Source organism: Elaeis guineensis, chromosome 5, assembly GCF_000442705.2.
Source record: "Elaeis guineensis isolate ETL-2024a chromosome 5, EG11, whole genome shotgun sequence".
NCBI lineage: Eukaryota > Viridiplantae > Streptophyta > Magnoliopsida > Arecales > Arecaceae > Elaeis > Elaeis guineensis.
Window position 1 is genome coordinate 130180795 of NC_025997.2, and position 14946 is coordinate 130195740.

At 36.6% G+C, this 14946-nt stretch overlaps 1 protein-coding gene across 3 annotated transcripts; it reads right to left on the minus strand.

Moving 5' to 3' along the window:
* Positions 1 to 898: 898 nt before the first annotated feature.
* LOC105045647 (telomere repeat-binding protein 2) lies at positions 899 to 7101 on the minus strand. 3 transcript variants are annotated; one of them, XM_010924000.4, is made up of 10 exons: positions 6792 to 7101; positions 5288 to 5543; positions 4385 to 5189; positions 4044 to 4250; positions 3888 to 3950; positions 3703 to 3782; positions 2923 to 3167; positions 2133 to 2459; positions 1991 to 2054; positions 899 to 1368 (listed from the first exon to the last, which is right to left on the minus strand). In XM_010924000.4, exons 2-10 carry the CDS (start codon positions 5366 to 5368, stop codon positions 1195 to 1197), a joined length of 2046 nt encoding a protein of 681 aa, XP_010922302.1. In that variant the 5' UTR covers positions 5369 to 5543; positions 6792 to 7101; the 3' UTR covers positions 899 to 1194. The 3 variants fall into 3 exon arrangements, with proteins under 3 accessions (XP_010922302.1, XP_029120688.1, XP_073114691.1); XM_029264855.2 differs by lacking the exon at positions 6792 to 7101 and adding an exon at positions 6196 to 6376; XM_073258590.1 differs by lacking the exon at positions 6792 to 7101 and adding an exon at positions 5624 to 6351.
* Positions 7102 to 14946: the final 7845 nt, after the last annotated feature.

Here is a 14946-nt window from a genome sequence, read left to right on the forward strand (position 1 = left end):
ACAAAAGATAAACACAAAAAAATTTGGAGATCAATGCAAATATGCCAAAACTTGCGTTAGAATTAACATCAATCAATCTGTTAACAGAGTTTTTCGTGAATGTCATGAGGGGAAATCTGTGCAGGTGGAAGTTAAATGTGAATAGCTCCCAGCATTGTGTTATCAATGCGGAATTATTGGACATAGAAACTGGGAGTGCCCTCAAGCTTCCGTATTCTTTTTATACAATCGTTCAATTTTTTTTTTGGGCTTCCATGTTTTCTTCTGAGGATTATTGGATTCCTATTATGTGAAAATAGACATAACTCATCCATGAAAATGTAATAGAGAATAGGCAAAAATCTACTGTATATGAAGAAGGAAAAAAAGTGATCCACGATTATTGAAATCCAAGTAATGAATCATAAATCATTACGGCATCGGGATCATTGCCAGGCCCCAGGGACCAGCGAATCACATCGATCTTTTCGACAAAGTCAAGCCCACGACCAAAGTCAGCAATCAAAAAATCCAGACAACTTGAAAGCACAAATCAAAGTAATGAATCATAATATCAACCTTTTCGACAAAGTCAAGCCCGCAACCAAAATCAGCAATCAAAAAGACCTCAACAACTCAAAAGCACAAATTGATACAACATCCAATGTAATGATAGATGAATACATTACAGAATAGCACAGAAAAACCTATCAAAAATCAAAGGTAGCAAAACCGAAGGGGATAAAAGAGATATCCACAGAAACAACGATCCATGGATCTACATACACAACATTGAAAAACATTTCTTCATCCTTTGTTAATATTCCCCCGCATTATTCTTCTAACATAACACAACACTGTTCTTAAAAGAATGGAATCAAATCAAAGAAAATTATGCTAATTGGAACCAGAAGACAACTTGATGAAACGGGGGTCAACAGCATGAGAATGAACATTGCTGGCAACACCAGTCTTATTTCCTTTGTCCCTGGGGCATCATCGTCATCATCATGTACAGATGCCAAATGAGCCCTCTCCGTTACAGAATTCACAAGGAGACGAATCACTGGCTTAGGAATGATGGTGTGCGTGAGATAGAGAATATTACAAAAACTCCTGAATTGTCTTACTGTTACCTTTCCCCTTTCTTCTATCATATATTTACAAGAAACGGTTCTCTTGGCTCCAAAATATTTGTTGACGGAAAGAAGAGATCTAGACTAGCACGCAGGCCTCAGCTAGAGGGGTTTTGACCTGGAACCTGGCTTGCTGCTGGGACCAATAGGCATGCGCGGCAAGAACCCGGTCCAGAAGCTCTTGAGGTACCGGCTCCCCTCTCCTTTGACGAGGAGATATTCTTGCAGTGTGCACCAACGTCTTCCATTTATCCTGCATTCATTAAACCCCATTACAATAATTTTTACTACAAAGGCATAATATACAACTTGTCCTTAGAGGCAAACATAAGTATGGCAAATCAAGGAGATCCATCCCATAACGAATTTCTTTGGCCACAATGATACCCCTAACATGTCTTTCCTAGGAAAGCATTAAAACAAATTAAACACTGAAAAGATTTAGCATTTGTCTGTTGTTACAAATGGCTCGATACCCTATTATTCAAAATAAGACATATACGTCTGACCCTTTTCTGTAAGAGAGGAAAAGCAGGCCACGTTTGTTTGGATAACTAACACTAGCATATTTAGGCCTTTCCCTAGGAAACACTAACCACCTTAAAGCTATGAAGAAATAAACTGATTTCAGTAAATATCTGCATCTGGCACAACAGCTGTTTACTGTGCAAAACTAGTGCCTGAGGTTCATATTTATGCATGGCTAGGAAACATAAGTCCAAGAAAATGAGTTTTCGAGCAAGGTTTTAAAGGCACACCTTATGTGTTAAGAATTATTATATATGAGTGAAATCTTCCAATTAGGTGAGGGAGATTAATTCTGAAGCTTTACATAGAAGGAATGCAGAAGTATGCGATGCAAGGAGATCTTATACCTTCAGATCTACATAGGTCCGATGCTTAGCATTGTCAAAAGCTCTAAGTTTGACATCCCTCCACCTGAAATAAGTGACCAGAGACCAAAATAAGAGAAGACCCATCAAAGATTCGATAGGAGGGTGAGTTTTTAACACAGACCTTCCAGTTCCAAGCTTTTCAACTGCCTCGACCAGTGCTTCAACTTCAGAGACAGAGAATGGCCTCCTAATCCTACGTTGAGCAAGCTCAGACCGCCTTGGTTTATGCAATGGAACCATGGACAAGGCATCAACGCTCATGGCTGGGACAGGAACTAGAGCTCGTGAGTTAGATGTTGTTGCTGTGGCTTTATTTACTAATTTAGTATCAATAGGGGAGTGAACTGAATCATGATCACTCTCAGGAAAATTCACTGCAGAGGTCACCGGAGGCTCTGGACTGGCATTAAATATCTCTGGAACTGGTGCAGGAGAAGCAGCTGGATGCCTTATAACATAAAAGAAAATTTCTAAAAAGGGGGCCACAAAATTAATTTCATGAACAAACATTTTAAATGCTAATAGAATTAAATGCAATTCAACAGCCCCACAGGACAAATGGGAGCTATATAATTTTAAAAATAACTTAAATCAGTAACAAATATAAGTATCACATTCATGCGACTATATGTTTTTTCTTTCTTTTTCCAGATCGGAAAGCTGTTAAATGAGAAGAGGAACAGATCCTAGTCATTAAAACTTCCAAAACAGAAAATTAGATAAATCTATTAAACTACATTGCTGAGTCAGTAAAACAGTGATTTCAAATCGCCATAGCATTCAGTGAACCGCAGTGAATACTTATGAAATATAGACATGAAAATACGGGCAATTGACACTGGTGTTGTTAGATTAAGAAATAAGACAGGTGTAGTTAAAACTGTGCAAACAAAGTTGCAGAATGACATTACCTGGCTAATGGTTCAGTAGCATCACAGGGACGAAGGGTATGCAGATATTCAGTGGTTGTGACTGGTGATGAAGCTCCTGTAGACTTTGGCTCCAGCATAAAGCCCAAATTGTCCAGCTTATCAACATGAGATATTCCAGCTTGGAGTAGGGTTTTATTATCATCTCTAACCTTCTTTCCTTGGAGTAGAACTCCCACGTGCAATCCACCTCCAAGAAAAGCTGTCACAGCTTCCATGACTGTCCTCTACAACATAAAACATACCAGAGAGATTTACATCTAAATTCACAAAGGCCATTTTCCTAGCCTCTGAAAGTATATAAAGACAAACAAAGCCTAGGAAGGTGCAAAATCATAATATGAAAACAAATCAAGGAAACTAAAATAAAGATCAAAAGACAAAGATCCATGCAATCAATAATTAGACCAACAAAACTTCTTTTCCTTTTTCCTTAAAGAAATGCTTAATGTAAAAAAATCAAAAATAGATAGAGAAGTAAACCAACTAATGCATGATTCACAGGCCAGGTCATAAATATTATGCTGTCGGTCTACAAGTAAGCCTTTTAAAACATATTATTTATTGCTATGGATCTGCCTTAAATCAATGGCAAGATTCACACTTAAGATGATAATAATGGTATTAGAAAAATATTTGGTACACCAGATTCCCATGGTGTACACAGCTATAGCATATATCTAACAAATTTGATAGAATGAGGTATCTGCACAGTACACCAGAGGTCAGGAATGAAATGAAGTGAAGAGGAGGATCATATACCTTAAGCGAACCGACAGTAGCAGTTTCAGAAATCTCTATGAAAAGTTCTGGCACATTGAATGATTTGATACTGAGTTTCACTGCAAAACAAAAGACCTTGTTTCTTATAAGCCCATAATGACAGGGTCAAACAAATGAAGTCAAATATTAAAAAGTCATCATCCTTCCATCAAAACCTATCATACCATGGAAATTTTCAGATTTATATGATGATATTTGACCAGAAGCAGAAGATGATGTACCATTCTCTGCAAAAGGTAAAATGTTTAGTTTAAATCTCCTAAAAATCAGAAAAGAAGATAGGGACGGTAAGCTATAAAAGAACTTATACAAGGAGATACCTCCATGCAGAGCAGAATGTGAATTATTTGTTTTGTAATTTATTTCTTTTTCAGATGAGTTACAAAAGCCTTTGCTACTAATTCCCCCATCAGATGGTGACATTAAGCGGTGCTCATACACCTTTCTCCTCTTAAATGAATACCTCTGTGTCCTTCGGCGTGTGTAACAAAATTTCAGACTGTGAAAAGCAGGCTTCGTTTCTACATCTGATCATTAAAAAAGTCTAGTTTATGAGTTTTGCCATCATACAAACATTATTTACCAAACATAGGACATGAAGTAACAGTATTGAGGTCGTCTTCTGACAGGCAGGAAAAAGTCATGGACCTAATTAGCATACCAGTTTTAGAAAACAGCTTTCTTATTTTATGATATTGAGGCTTCAAGGCCTTAGAAGTTATGGTGCTAGGATGAGTGCACCCAGAAGAGTTTTCGTCATCATCTCTATCTACAAGTAGTTCTGTATCATCCCGACAAATAAGAAAGGAGCTAATATGAGGAATGAGATGCCCATTCAGAGGCACCTTGACACTGCTGTCTAAGCTAGCCAAAGCAGGGAGTTTAGCATCCTGCTCCACTGGATTGTCCAAACTCCAGGAGTGCTGGATGTTTTTAACCATTGAAGTTGCAGCTTCATGCTGATCAGATACAATTGGTTTGTTGATCCCTTCCATGAATTCGGCTTGACATGACTCTGCAGAACAAGGAGAGTAACTATCAGTGCAACATTTCTTGGCAGTTGTGCCAAGAGAATATGCAAGTTCTTCCTTGCTGCCATTAGCCACAAAATCCCCAGTATAAATATCCTTGTTGAATACATCAGATTTTACAGCAACAAAAGTAGATTCTGAAGCTGTTGCATTTGGAATTTGCGAATGTTCCTTCAAAGTGTGGAGAATCTGCCTCTGTATGGGAAGTTCAGAACCAGATGTACTTTCCTTACAGCTTACTTGATCAAAAGCTTCATCTTTGCATGGCTTCTCTTCATCCAGTTGCTCCTGTTTAACATTCTGGTTAGAGTTTCCGACTATGCTACTCAGAGTCGAAGAATTTTCTCTCTCTAGTATCTTCCCTGCTACAGCTGCAAGCAAGTCAAATGCACACATTTGGCCATCCACCACCTTCCTTCTAACTGAACGCTTTCCCTGTAACTCAACTATTAGAGATTAGAAAGAGTTCACCAAAACCCATTAGGAAAAGGGAGGGAAATTCAAGCAAATGGCTTGTGACAGAAAACAAATACCTTGGCAGATTTTGGAATTTGAGGCATTGCAGGAACCTGGTAGCCATTGAAACTGTATTCCAACCTCTTCTTAAACACCATATCTCAGAGACTCATGCCTTCAAGAAGATCATCAAACAGCAAGGAAAACATCACTGTATCCACGACCTTTCTTCAGATGCAAAAATGGAGACGCAGACAATATGCAGTTTCAGTTGCTCCATTAATCCAACGAGTTTATGAAATATATACCATGTGCTAGAAGGAAAGAAACAACCTGCAAACAGAGCAGAGATTAGATTCGCTGACAAAGAGATGCTTCAATGGTCACAAAAAATATAAGGTACTTGAACCAACCATGAAGACCAATGATTAGATTTGAATCAAAAATAAAGTTGATGATAGTAAAATCCCAACAGTAAGCGCCCTTCCCTCAGAATCCTACCAAAACTTCATTGTCCACAAGACTAACAGATGGATAGAGGTCCATATGGTGTCTATGGATAGAGGTCCCTAGAGGTCCATTGAACACACAAAGTATCGCAGCTTCTAAAAGAAAAAACTAATCAAAATGTTTAATCACTGCTGCAGTAATCGATCAGCAAAAAAATATACGCTTCAAATTCCATTATAGAAGGATATCTAACAGCCAAATCAATTTCTCTTATATCATCCAAACCCCAACAAACTGCTGACGAATCTAAAAGCTACATGAAGGAGCGATAGATATAATGAACATCAGGAGATCCAGTTAACGAACGAAATCCAAAAATAGCGTCAGAAGCTTCATAAAGGGAGTGTAAATGTAATAAATGGAATAAAAGGTGCGAGAATTATGAAGCGCCCTATTAAAACACAAACCTCACAAAATCATGAGATATTAAAAGAAAGATCATAAATTTAAAGCAGAAACAGATCAAAGATGTTACCTTTAAGCGCCTCGTATGATCCTTAGATCACCTCATTTCTACAGAAAGTCATACTAGATTAAAGAATCTATGGCATTTTGTAAAAATTCCTGCAAGTTATAATAACAGAAATACCTCTTTTTCCTCCATCCAAAGCAAAAATAAAGCTTATATTAGCCCCCCCACACACAACACCTCCACCCCCCCGACAACAACACCCCCCACCCCCCTCCCCCAAAAAAAAAAGTTTATGAAGGATCAAACGAGATCAAATACAAGAGGAAAATGGAACTGGTAAGAGGATCGGGAACCCCAAGATAAGGAATTCAATTGACGGATAATTCAACAAAAAAAAAGACATGAAATCCATAAAAAAAAGATAGTATCTTGATTGTCTTGTCGCTGTTGCTCTTTCAAACAGAAACAGTGTTCAAGAGAAAATTTCCTTTTTCAAATAGACCAGATACGTCCATAAGAAAGCAGAACCAGCAAGGAAAAGAAACAAAATTCACGAATTTTTCGAGGATCAGAGAAAAAATAATTGGAAATTAGCTCTCAAGACCGTCTATCCGAAGAATAAGGGTAAGAAACAACATGGAATCCGATCCGCTCCTCACCTCCACAAGAAAGATTTGGTCAGAAAACCGCATCAAATTCTTCAAGATTCTAGTCCGAAGGATAGATCGCCGGTAAACAGAGGAATTCCGGCCAAGGCCGGCGGTGACGAGATCGCCAGAATGCGAGAAAACAACCCCTAATCCCGATCGGAATTCAAAATTTGCTTCATGCACGCAATCTAATTTTTACCAAGAAAACTCTCATTCAGACGGAGCCCAATTCGGAAGCCTAATTTTTCTCTTCCACGTCTAATCGCTTTGCTCCCTCCCTCTTTCCCCGTGACCGAGAGATCACCAAACCTCATAAAAACTACCCTCTGTTTTGCTTAAGCCCCATCTTTTATAACATCGACACGTGCGACCGGCTAGTCCGGTGAAACCCATCTTTTACAGCATTACCTTTTCCTCTCCACGTATTGCACTAATTTCCTTTTGATGTCCGCCACGTGTATAGATCGAGCGATCGTAAGGTGGATGATAGTGAGCTTTGGTCGGAGACGTGATGCGGCGCCGGTTTTTTTGTAATTTTCGTTTCGTTTCCGGATTAAGAAAACTCCATGCTTTGCGAATAGAAATGTTATTGTTTTCGTCTTGATTATTGTCCAAATCCGCATGGCAGTGAGGGTTGAGTTATTGGGTCAATAAATATACATCTGAAAGACTTGCACATTAAATCTTATGGATCGAGTTACGAGGGCCGTTCAAACTTTCTGGAAGGCTATGTATGTTAGTATAACTGCTATGAATTATCCTCGTAATCATCATTTATAGTTGCCACAAAAAGTAGTATACAAGGATACGTATACATTAATGTATATAGTTTTCTATAGTTCTAATAATTCTAGTTTTAATAGCTCTTTTAAGTAAAGAGCCAAAGTTACGAAGAATGTATATACAACACATTAATACTGGTATAAGATACTGCATTTACCATAAACTCCTTCTCACGCTTTGATCTGAAACGCAGAAACGAGTCAAGATGTAAACCTCCTGTTTCATATGAATTAAGTGACGGGTTATTTCTCAACATTGTGAAAAAATTATGAAGCATCTCGCATGAGAAGCAATGCTCAAAGATGTGATCTAGTCACAACAACATTAGTTATTTACTTCCATATGCAAATTTTCTTTTCCGAATGTCTAAAACATCTGGAGGGTGTATAACAAATTAATTCGGTGCTTTCTCACCAGAACAAAAGATCAATGTTTTTCCTTTATTTTTATTATTATAGAACAGAGTCGGATAAAAGGTGGAAAAGAGGAAAAATCCGCTTCTTTTAATATTTTTTAATTATCTCGTAAAAGAAATATAATTAGTAGTTTAACAAGCATGCATGAGTGGTGGGGTAATTCATCCGCAGCACTGTAGCTGTCAATGCCTGCCGTCCTTCCCATTTGAACTGATGACGTTATGCAGGGGAACAGATAGTGTGGCCTGTGGAGCGGCCGCGAGGGCTGGCACCATTAGTACGGGGATAAGGGAGAAGATGAGGCCAGGAGTGGAAATAACTATTTGTGTGGTGGGGAGTGAGTGGGATCCGGACAGCCGAGGACGGGAGGAGAGTTAGGGAAGCACGATGCCATTATTGGAATGATCATCTTGTGCACCAAGTCTCCCGCAGCACAAACGGTCTGTTCTGATCGCCCAGTATGGAAGGCCAGGGTATCCCACATGTTCCTCCCAAAACTCCAGCCAAAAGAATTTCTCATCAGCCTGCCCTTCTTATATTGGAGTGATTAAGAATTTTGATTAAAAGATTAGAGCCATGATTTTCTAGATTAGAAGAAATCAAAATACATTTTTTAATCTAAAAATTACATTATGTTGTTTTCTGGTTCATAGATTATCTTTAGATCTATAGAACATTATGAAATTATTCTAAATACAAAATTTTGATTTTTCTTATTTAATTATTTTTTGTACATTGAAACATAAAATGTAATAAAAGATATAGAAGAATAAAATGGAGAGAGAGAGGATTGTACATGACCTTAAAATCAATTTTTAAATATAATTATTGAACTCGTACGCATATTTTTGGCTGAGATGATATTATAGCTCGAAGATATCAACTGAGATCTTAAAAATTTTCATTTTTATCAACTGATAAATTGATTCATTTGGTCTCAAGTGCTCGGTCGGATAACTTATCAAGATTTGAGGACCTTGCTTTTGGATAGGCTAGTGGAGCTATACATAACCATCCATCTTGGTGTAGACCACTGAAATGATTAGGTCTTTTGTGCTCTGCCTGATGCAACCATGTGGCACCTTTCATGCATGTCGTCTCACTGGCAGAATGAAAATCCCATGCATCATCTACCGTCTGGGCGTTGTCTTAAAAATTCCAATTAATCCCTGACTTTATCCAAAATAAATTCAAAACCCTGATCATTTTTCATGTCCTTGCTACAGCAGTCTAGTACAGATCCAGCTGCCTGCCTTGGCAAATGTACCATGCCAACATAGATGTTGTTTGCTATAGAAGATTAGACAACACATATCAACGCTGACCTCAAGAAGGCATGTAAATCTACAGAGCAGTGCAATGAAGTACAACCCTTGGTGGCTCAGTTTGGTGCTTGTCTGTCTATATATATGCTGTAATGTGGGGTAGACATGGATGGTGTATTTAATATGGCCACATAAAATAAGATTAAAACCTAACTCGGAACCTTAATACGCCAAAAGGGATCATATGTTATTGGCTTGTTTCGAATTACCAGTTTTATGTGGCATTGTCTTTGTGATTATTACTGTAAAACTAGCAGATTGCTCTTGATTAATTTATATTAAATGAAAAATACAAGACATGCGATACACATGGGGAGACAAGAGTAGCATAATGGCGGATTTGGAGGTAGCTTCATGGCTACACATCTATTTGTTCAGATAGGAATGGTTAGCCTGTAGCCATCACATGATCGATGATAGAAATATCAGCGCGATGTCTGTGATTAAGGGGGACGGGAGGCCAACTATAAAAATGAAAAAGGAAAAAGAGAGGAAAAAAAAAAAAAAGGGATATGAGGCCATATAAATTATAGAACGCTGCAAGGCCAAGCCTGACATCTAGTGTGTGGAATTATCAAGTAAAATTGCGAGTATATAGTGAAAATTAAAGAGTTTGAGCAGGATTTAATTAGTTGAGTTTTTCTTGGTGCATGAAAGGATTCAAGGGATGGATGTTTTAGTCAAACATGGCAGACTAATTAGTCTGTCACACATGCAATCTTAAAAACTTGCAGAATATTAAGATGCAGCCCATGTAACAAATTCTTGTCTGAACCATACAAAATCTTATGCATAAGCGTGCATGGATTTGAATTTGAATATGTATATTTGTATCTGCACGCACAGGCGTGCATTTGTAAGCATTGTTGCAATGCACTCTCAGGTTCTAACAGTGCATGTGACAAGGTTAACGACAAAAAAAAAAACACTATAATTAGAACTTTCATTGCTTAATTATCAAGGTTAGCGAACCATAGTTAAGCCTAATCAATATTCTGGTGAATATTATTATCACAGCCGCTGGATCATTTCTGTCTATTAATAAGAATTGGGTAGGCGTTGGCTGCCCTTAACGTTTCCCCTTTAATTTGCTCTCTTTCAGGGAGTCCACCAGGCTGTGACAGAGAGAAATGTGTCACGTGAATCGACCATCCACATGCAATTAAAATTAACTAAGGCAGTATATTGGCGGTCCCGCACGCTCACGCATAAACAGTTAGAAATGAGGGATTAGAAGTTCTATTTGATGATGATATCAGGCCTATTTCAACACCTATTGTGCTAATAAAAATATATGACTCTCATTTCCACTATTCGATCGAAAGAAGTTTTATTTTGATATCGATTCCAAATGAATTGGCTCAATCTCTTGTAAATATTAATTTATATTTTTTTAAAAAAATGTAATTTTTTTATTTTAATTTTAATTTTAATTTTAAATATTTTGAGGGATACCATCATTCTGATTTTCATTCTATTTCGTTCCGATTCCAAACCAAAAAGATAGTGCTTTCCTGTGAAAAAGGCTCTCTACTCCGCGTCCAACAGTGTAAGAATCCTGGTTATCTCCTTCAAACAGCAACTGAGACGGACGGGCCCACCTTGTCAGCCTCTAACTCGGAATCCCTTGCATATGGTAAATATGCCTACAACCTAACCAAGAAGAAAAAAACGCCTACAAATTTTATCGGATTTCTGTGTCATCCAGTCGTGGTTGGATGTAATAACAAGGCAACAATAATAGGACAAGGTGACAACCGACAACCGACAACCAACCATGTTACCAAAAACCCTTATGACTTTTCTCATCTAGAGAATAAAAGAAATGCACGAAAACTTCGTTACACCTACCGCATTTTTTTGAAGGGAAATGGGAGGAAGCGATCCACATTTTTTTGAAGGGGAATGGGAGGAAGCAATGTGCTTCCTCTTTAGTAAAATGAGCCATTGGCGAGATAACAGGTAGCAGGTACAACAGGCTCGGCGCCCCGGCTATAGAGCTCACAGTAAAACAAAACGAAGAGAATCCACACTCTATCTGACTAAAAACACATGAAAAATAAATATTGGAATAGAGAATAATCCTTCTTAGCATCGAAACAGAGAATCCACACTCTATCTGGCCAAAAACACATGAAAAATAAAAAAATTAGAATAGAGAATAATCTTAGTATCTGTGGGTTGAACAGATTTTGAAGAGACCGATGATTCTTAGGACTCGTTTGGTTCGTGAGAAGAACTTTTCTCTTCAGAAAGTTACTTTTTGGGAATAGAATTTTGGTATGTTCGATTGATCATAAAAAAATAATTTATTATAAAGTAACTTATGTTTGAATAAGCACTTATTTTTCTGAAAAAACTATGTAAAATATCTATTATATCTTTAGTAGATATAAAACCATATATTTTTACTAATAAACTTTATATAAATATAAATATTATATTTATATTAATATAAATATAATATTAATATATTATAATATAACATTAGATCATAATAATTTATTGTGCTAATATAATACTAATATATTAATATTATTAATATAATATGAATATTTTAATATAATAAATTTATTAATATAGATATAAATATAATATTATATTAATATTAATAAAAATATTATATTAATATAAATATTAAAATAATATTAAAATATAATAAATATTAATATTATACTTTATAAATATTAGAATAATATTAATATAATATTATATAACTATTTAGTATTTCATCTTAACCATCCATTAGTATTTTGCTAAATTTTAGCTATAGATCTTAAAAAAGTCTTTTAGAAAAAAAAAAGTACTATTACTTTTCATGTCACGGAAAGTGTCAAAACCCACCTCCCCCATTGATTTTCACTTTCCATGAAACGTGAAAAGTGACTTCTCAAGAGAAGTAATTTTTTCACTCTCTCTCTTCTTAAAACTTCAATCAAACAAGAGGCTCTTTCTTTACTTTTCAGAAAGTATCTCTTCTCCTCTCCATTTTCTATCAACCAAACGAGTCCTTAAAGATTAATCTCCCTTCACATATCTTTCCCCAGCTTATGAATGATTGGAGTGCCTTTTGCAGAGCAGTAGAATAACATTTTTTTTGGGGCATGCATTGCAAAATAGTGTTTATGGAAGAGTTTTTTTGAAAAAGAAAATACAAGAGTTCCATTCGAGCCAAATGTGCCGAGAAATTGCCATTGCAAATTGGTTCTGTTGCTGCAAAACTCCGAAGAACAGATATTGAGATCGTTGGTGAATCGAGCTAAAGAGCTATTGAGCGTCGAGTAGATGTAGACCGCGAATGAACCTGTAAAAGAAGTTCTAAAACTGTAGAGTACTTTTCGATTTAGGACTCTTCGATATTTAAATCAGTCAGGACCTTGAGAATAGGTAATGGAAATGGAGAAGTAGAAAGCAAGAAGTATGAGTTTAAAAGGGGAATAAAATGGAGAGAACTCTGATTTTCTTCAGTGAAAAATTTAGTAGAATTTTATCTTTATGAATTCAGACTTATCTCTTGGAGAGTATCCTATCCCTTTTATATAAAGGAAGCTTGCTTAGGTCTTAAAAAAAATTTGTTAGACTGTTAAAGATATGTTAGGCCGTGAAAGATCTGTTAGGCCGCTAGAAATCTATTAGATCATTAAGTTGTTATAACAGAATGGCCAACTGTGCAGAAATCGTGGGACGGCTGCCCACGTGACGATGAACTGAAATATATATAGTTGGAAGACAGTTATTACTGAGCTAGATGACAACTATCGGATAATCGTTTGTATCTCTAGTGGCACGTCGGCAAAAAATTGATGTGAAATGGCTGATATCAATGACCATCTAAATCGAATATCATACCTTTAGTATCGATAACTATGTCGGATGATAACCGAAGTAAGATGTTGCAGCTCGAACACAAATCGAGATAAAAATCTTGCTTATCATCAGTTCTGGATTAAGTCAACTAACAAATAGTACTGAAAAGATAGATTAATCATAAACTGATGTGATTCAAAAAAAATTATTAATTCAGATAATAATCTACTTTCACATATTCAGATGAAGATGAGATCAGATAATATATACCAACGGGTCCCATGCTCTTCTCAGACAGTCGATACGTTGTTTCATTGTTCTTTTGTACAGCTCTTCAAATAGGGAGGCATGCAGAGAAGTGTAGATAAAGGTCATGACATGTGTCGCGATTGCAATGGCTCGTGATGAATTAACACGGAAAAATAAACATGAATATCGTTTGGTCTGGAGTTTGGTGTTATTGATCTGCCATCAAAGTGGAGTACCATGATATGTCAGACTCGATTAAAATAGTAATAAGGGTGATAACAGCAGGAGCACATCGATCAGACAATTGAAAACTTGTTGGTTTGTGAGAGATCATGGGTTCATGAAACCTTAATGATGTTATTGTTGGGCATTTGGGGCAGAATACACAGCACATGGAAAAACATAAGAGCCATCAATTTTTCTCATAGGCTTTGGGAGATAAGAAGATGAAAACATAAGCATGAAAGTATAAATAGGAGTAAGTAGCACCGAGCATGTATCATTGGGAAGTAGAAAAACAGTGCCTTAGAAGGATATCTGCAGAATTGGGCAAAGCATTTGTCATGTAAGTCATAAAAAAGGGGAGCCAGGAGAGAGATTGTATTTTTTCTGTGAAATAAATTATAACTGCTAATTGAGGAACCTTTGCATACATAAAATCTTCCTTTGTACCTGAGAACTCTCAGTTTAAGAAATGGGTGCCAGCTTCCTGCTGTTGGCCATAGAAAAAGAAAATCTTATCAGGCTTAAGTTCCTTATGACCTTATCTGCTAATAGCTGAAAACAAGGTATTACTAATGCTTTTGATTTGTACTGTAATTCGTCAATTAACAATATGTTGTCAAATATACTGCAGAAGGTAGATTCATGGATTGAGGAGCAGGTACAAAGAAAGGAACCTGTAGTTTGAAAAGAGGGAACTCCATATATACCATTGATTAAGGTTTTACTCCGTTAATTTGCATCTTTACATGATTTTTCTTATATAAGTATACGTACATATGTGTATCTATGTATAGTAGCTCCAATATTTTTTTAGTGTTTTATCTTTTGATACTATTACTAGATTATGTCTGCCTAATCAAAACTTTCCATTTTTCTTTGTTTGAAGCTCGTAACAGCCAACATTTCAGTGCGTAATACCCTTTCTAATATGTCTAGAGGATGTTTGGTTCGTAACCGAAATCAAAATGAGAATAGTAATCGGAATGGTCAAATCCTCTGAAGTATTTGGTTCGTGATCGGAATCGAAATCGGAACCAGAATTGGAATGAAAATTTGGATCTGTAGAGGAGAGTAGGGATTAAGTTTTATATAGATTAAGCCATTTCCATTCTATCTTGGAATCAGAATCGGAATTGGACTCCTCCTAATCAAACGATTGGAATGGGAGTCACCCATTCCAATTTTAATTCTAGACCCCCAGTCTCCCCAACCAAACACTTCTCTAATTATTATTCAGAATAAAAGATTGATGACGTCGCTTTTTCTAATTTATCTCCTACAATATGCCAGCCACTATTTTGGCATGCAGGGGCAAAAATTTGGTAGCGTTCATTTTCTTCTTACCATCATTTCCCCTGA

Bases quoted from the DNA above. Each gene is read 5' to 3' on its own strand.
- LOC105045647 (XM_010924000.4), bottom strand. From the start codon at position 5,368: ATGGTGTTTAAGAAGAGGTTGGAATACAGTTTCAATGGCTACCAGGTT. The intron at 5,190-5,287 runs GTATTTGTTTTC...GTTGAGTTACAG, and splicing joins AAATTCCAAAATCTGCCAAG to GGAAAGCGTTCAGTTAGAAG. The intron at 2,055-2,132 runs GTCTGTGTTAAA...CACTTATTTCAG, and splicing joins GAAAAGCTTGGAACTGGAAG to GTGGAGGGATGTCAAACTTA.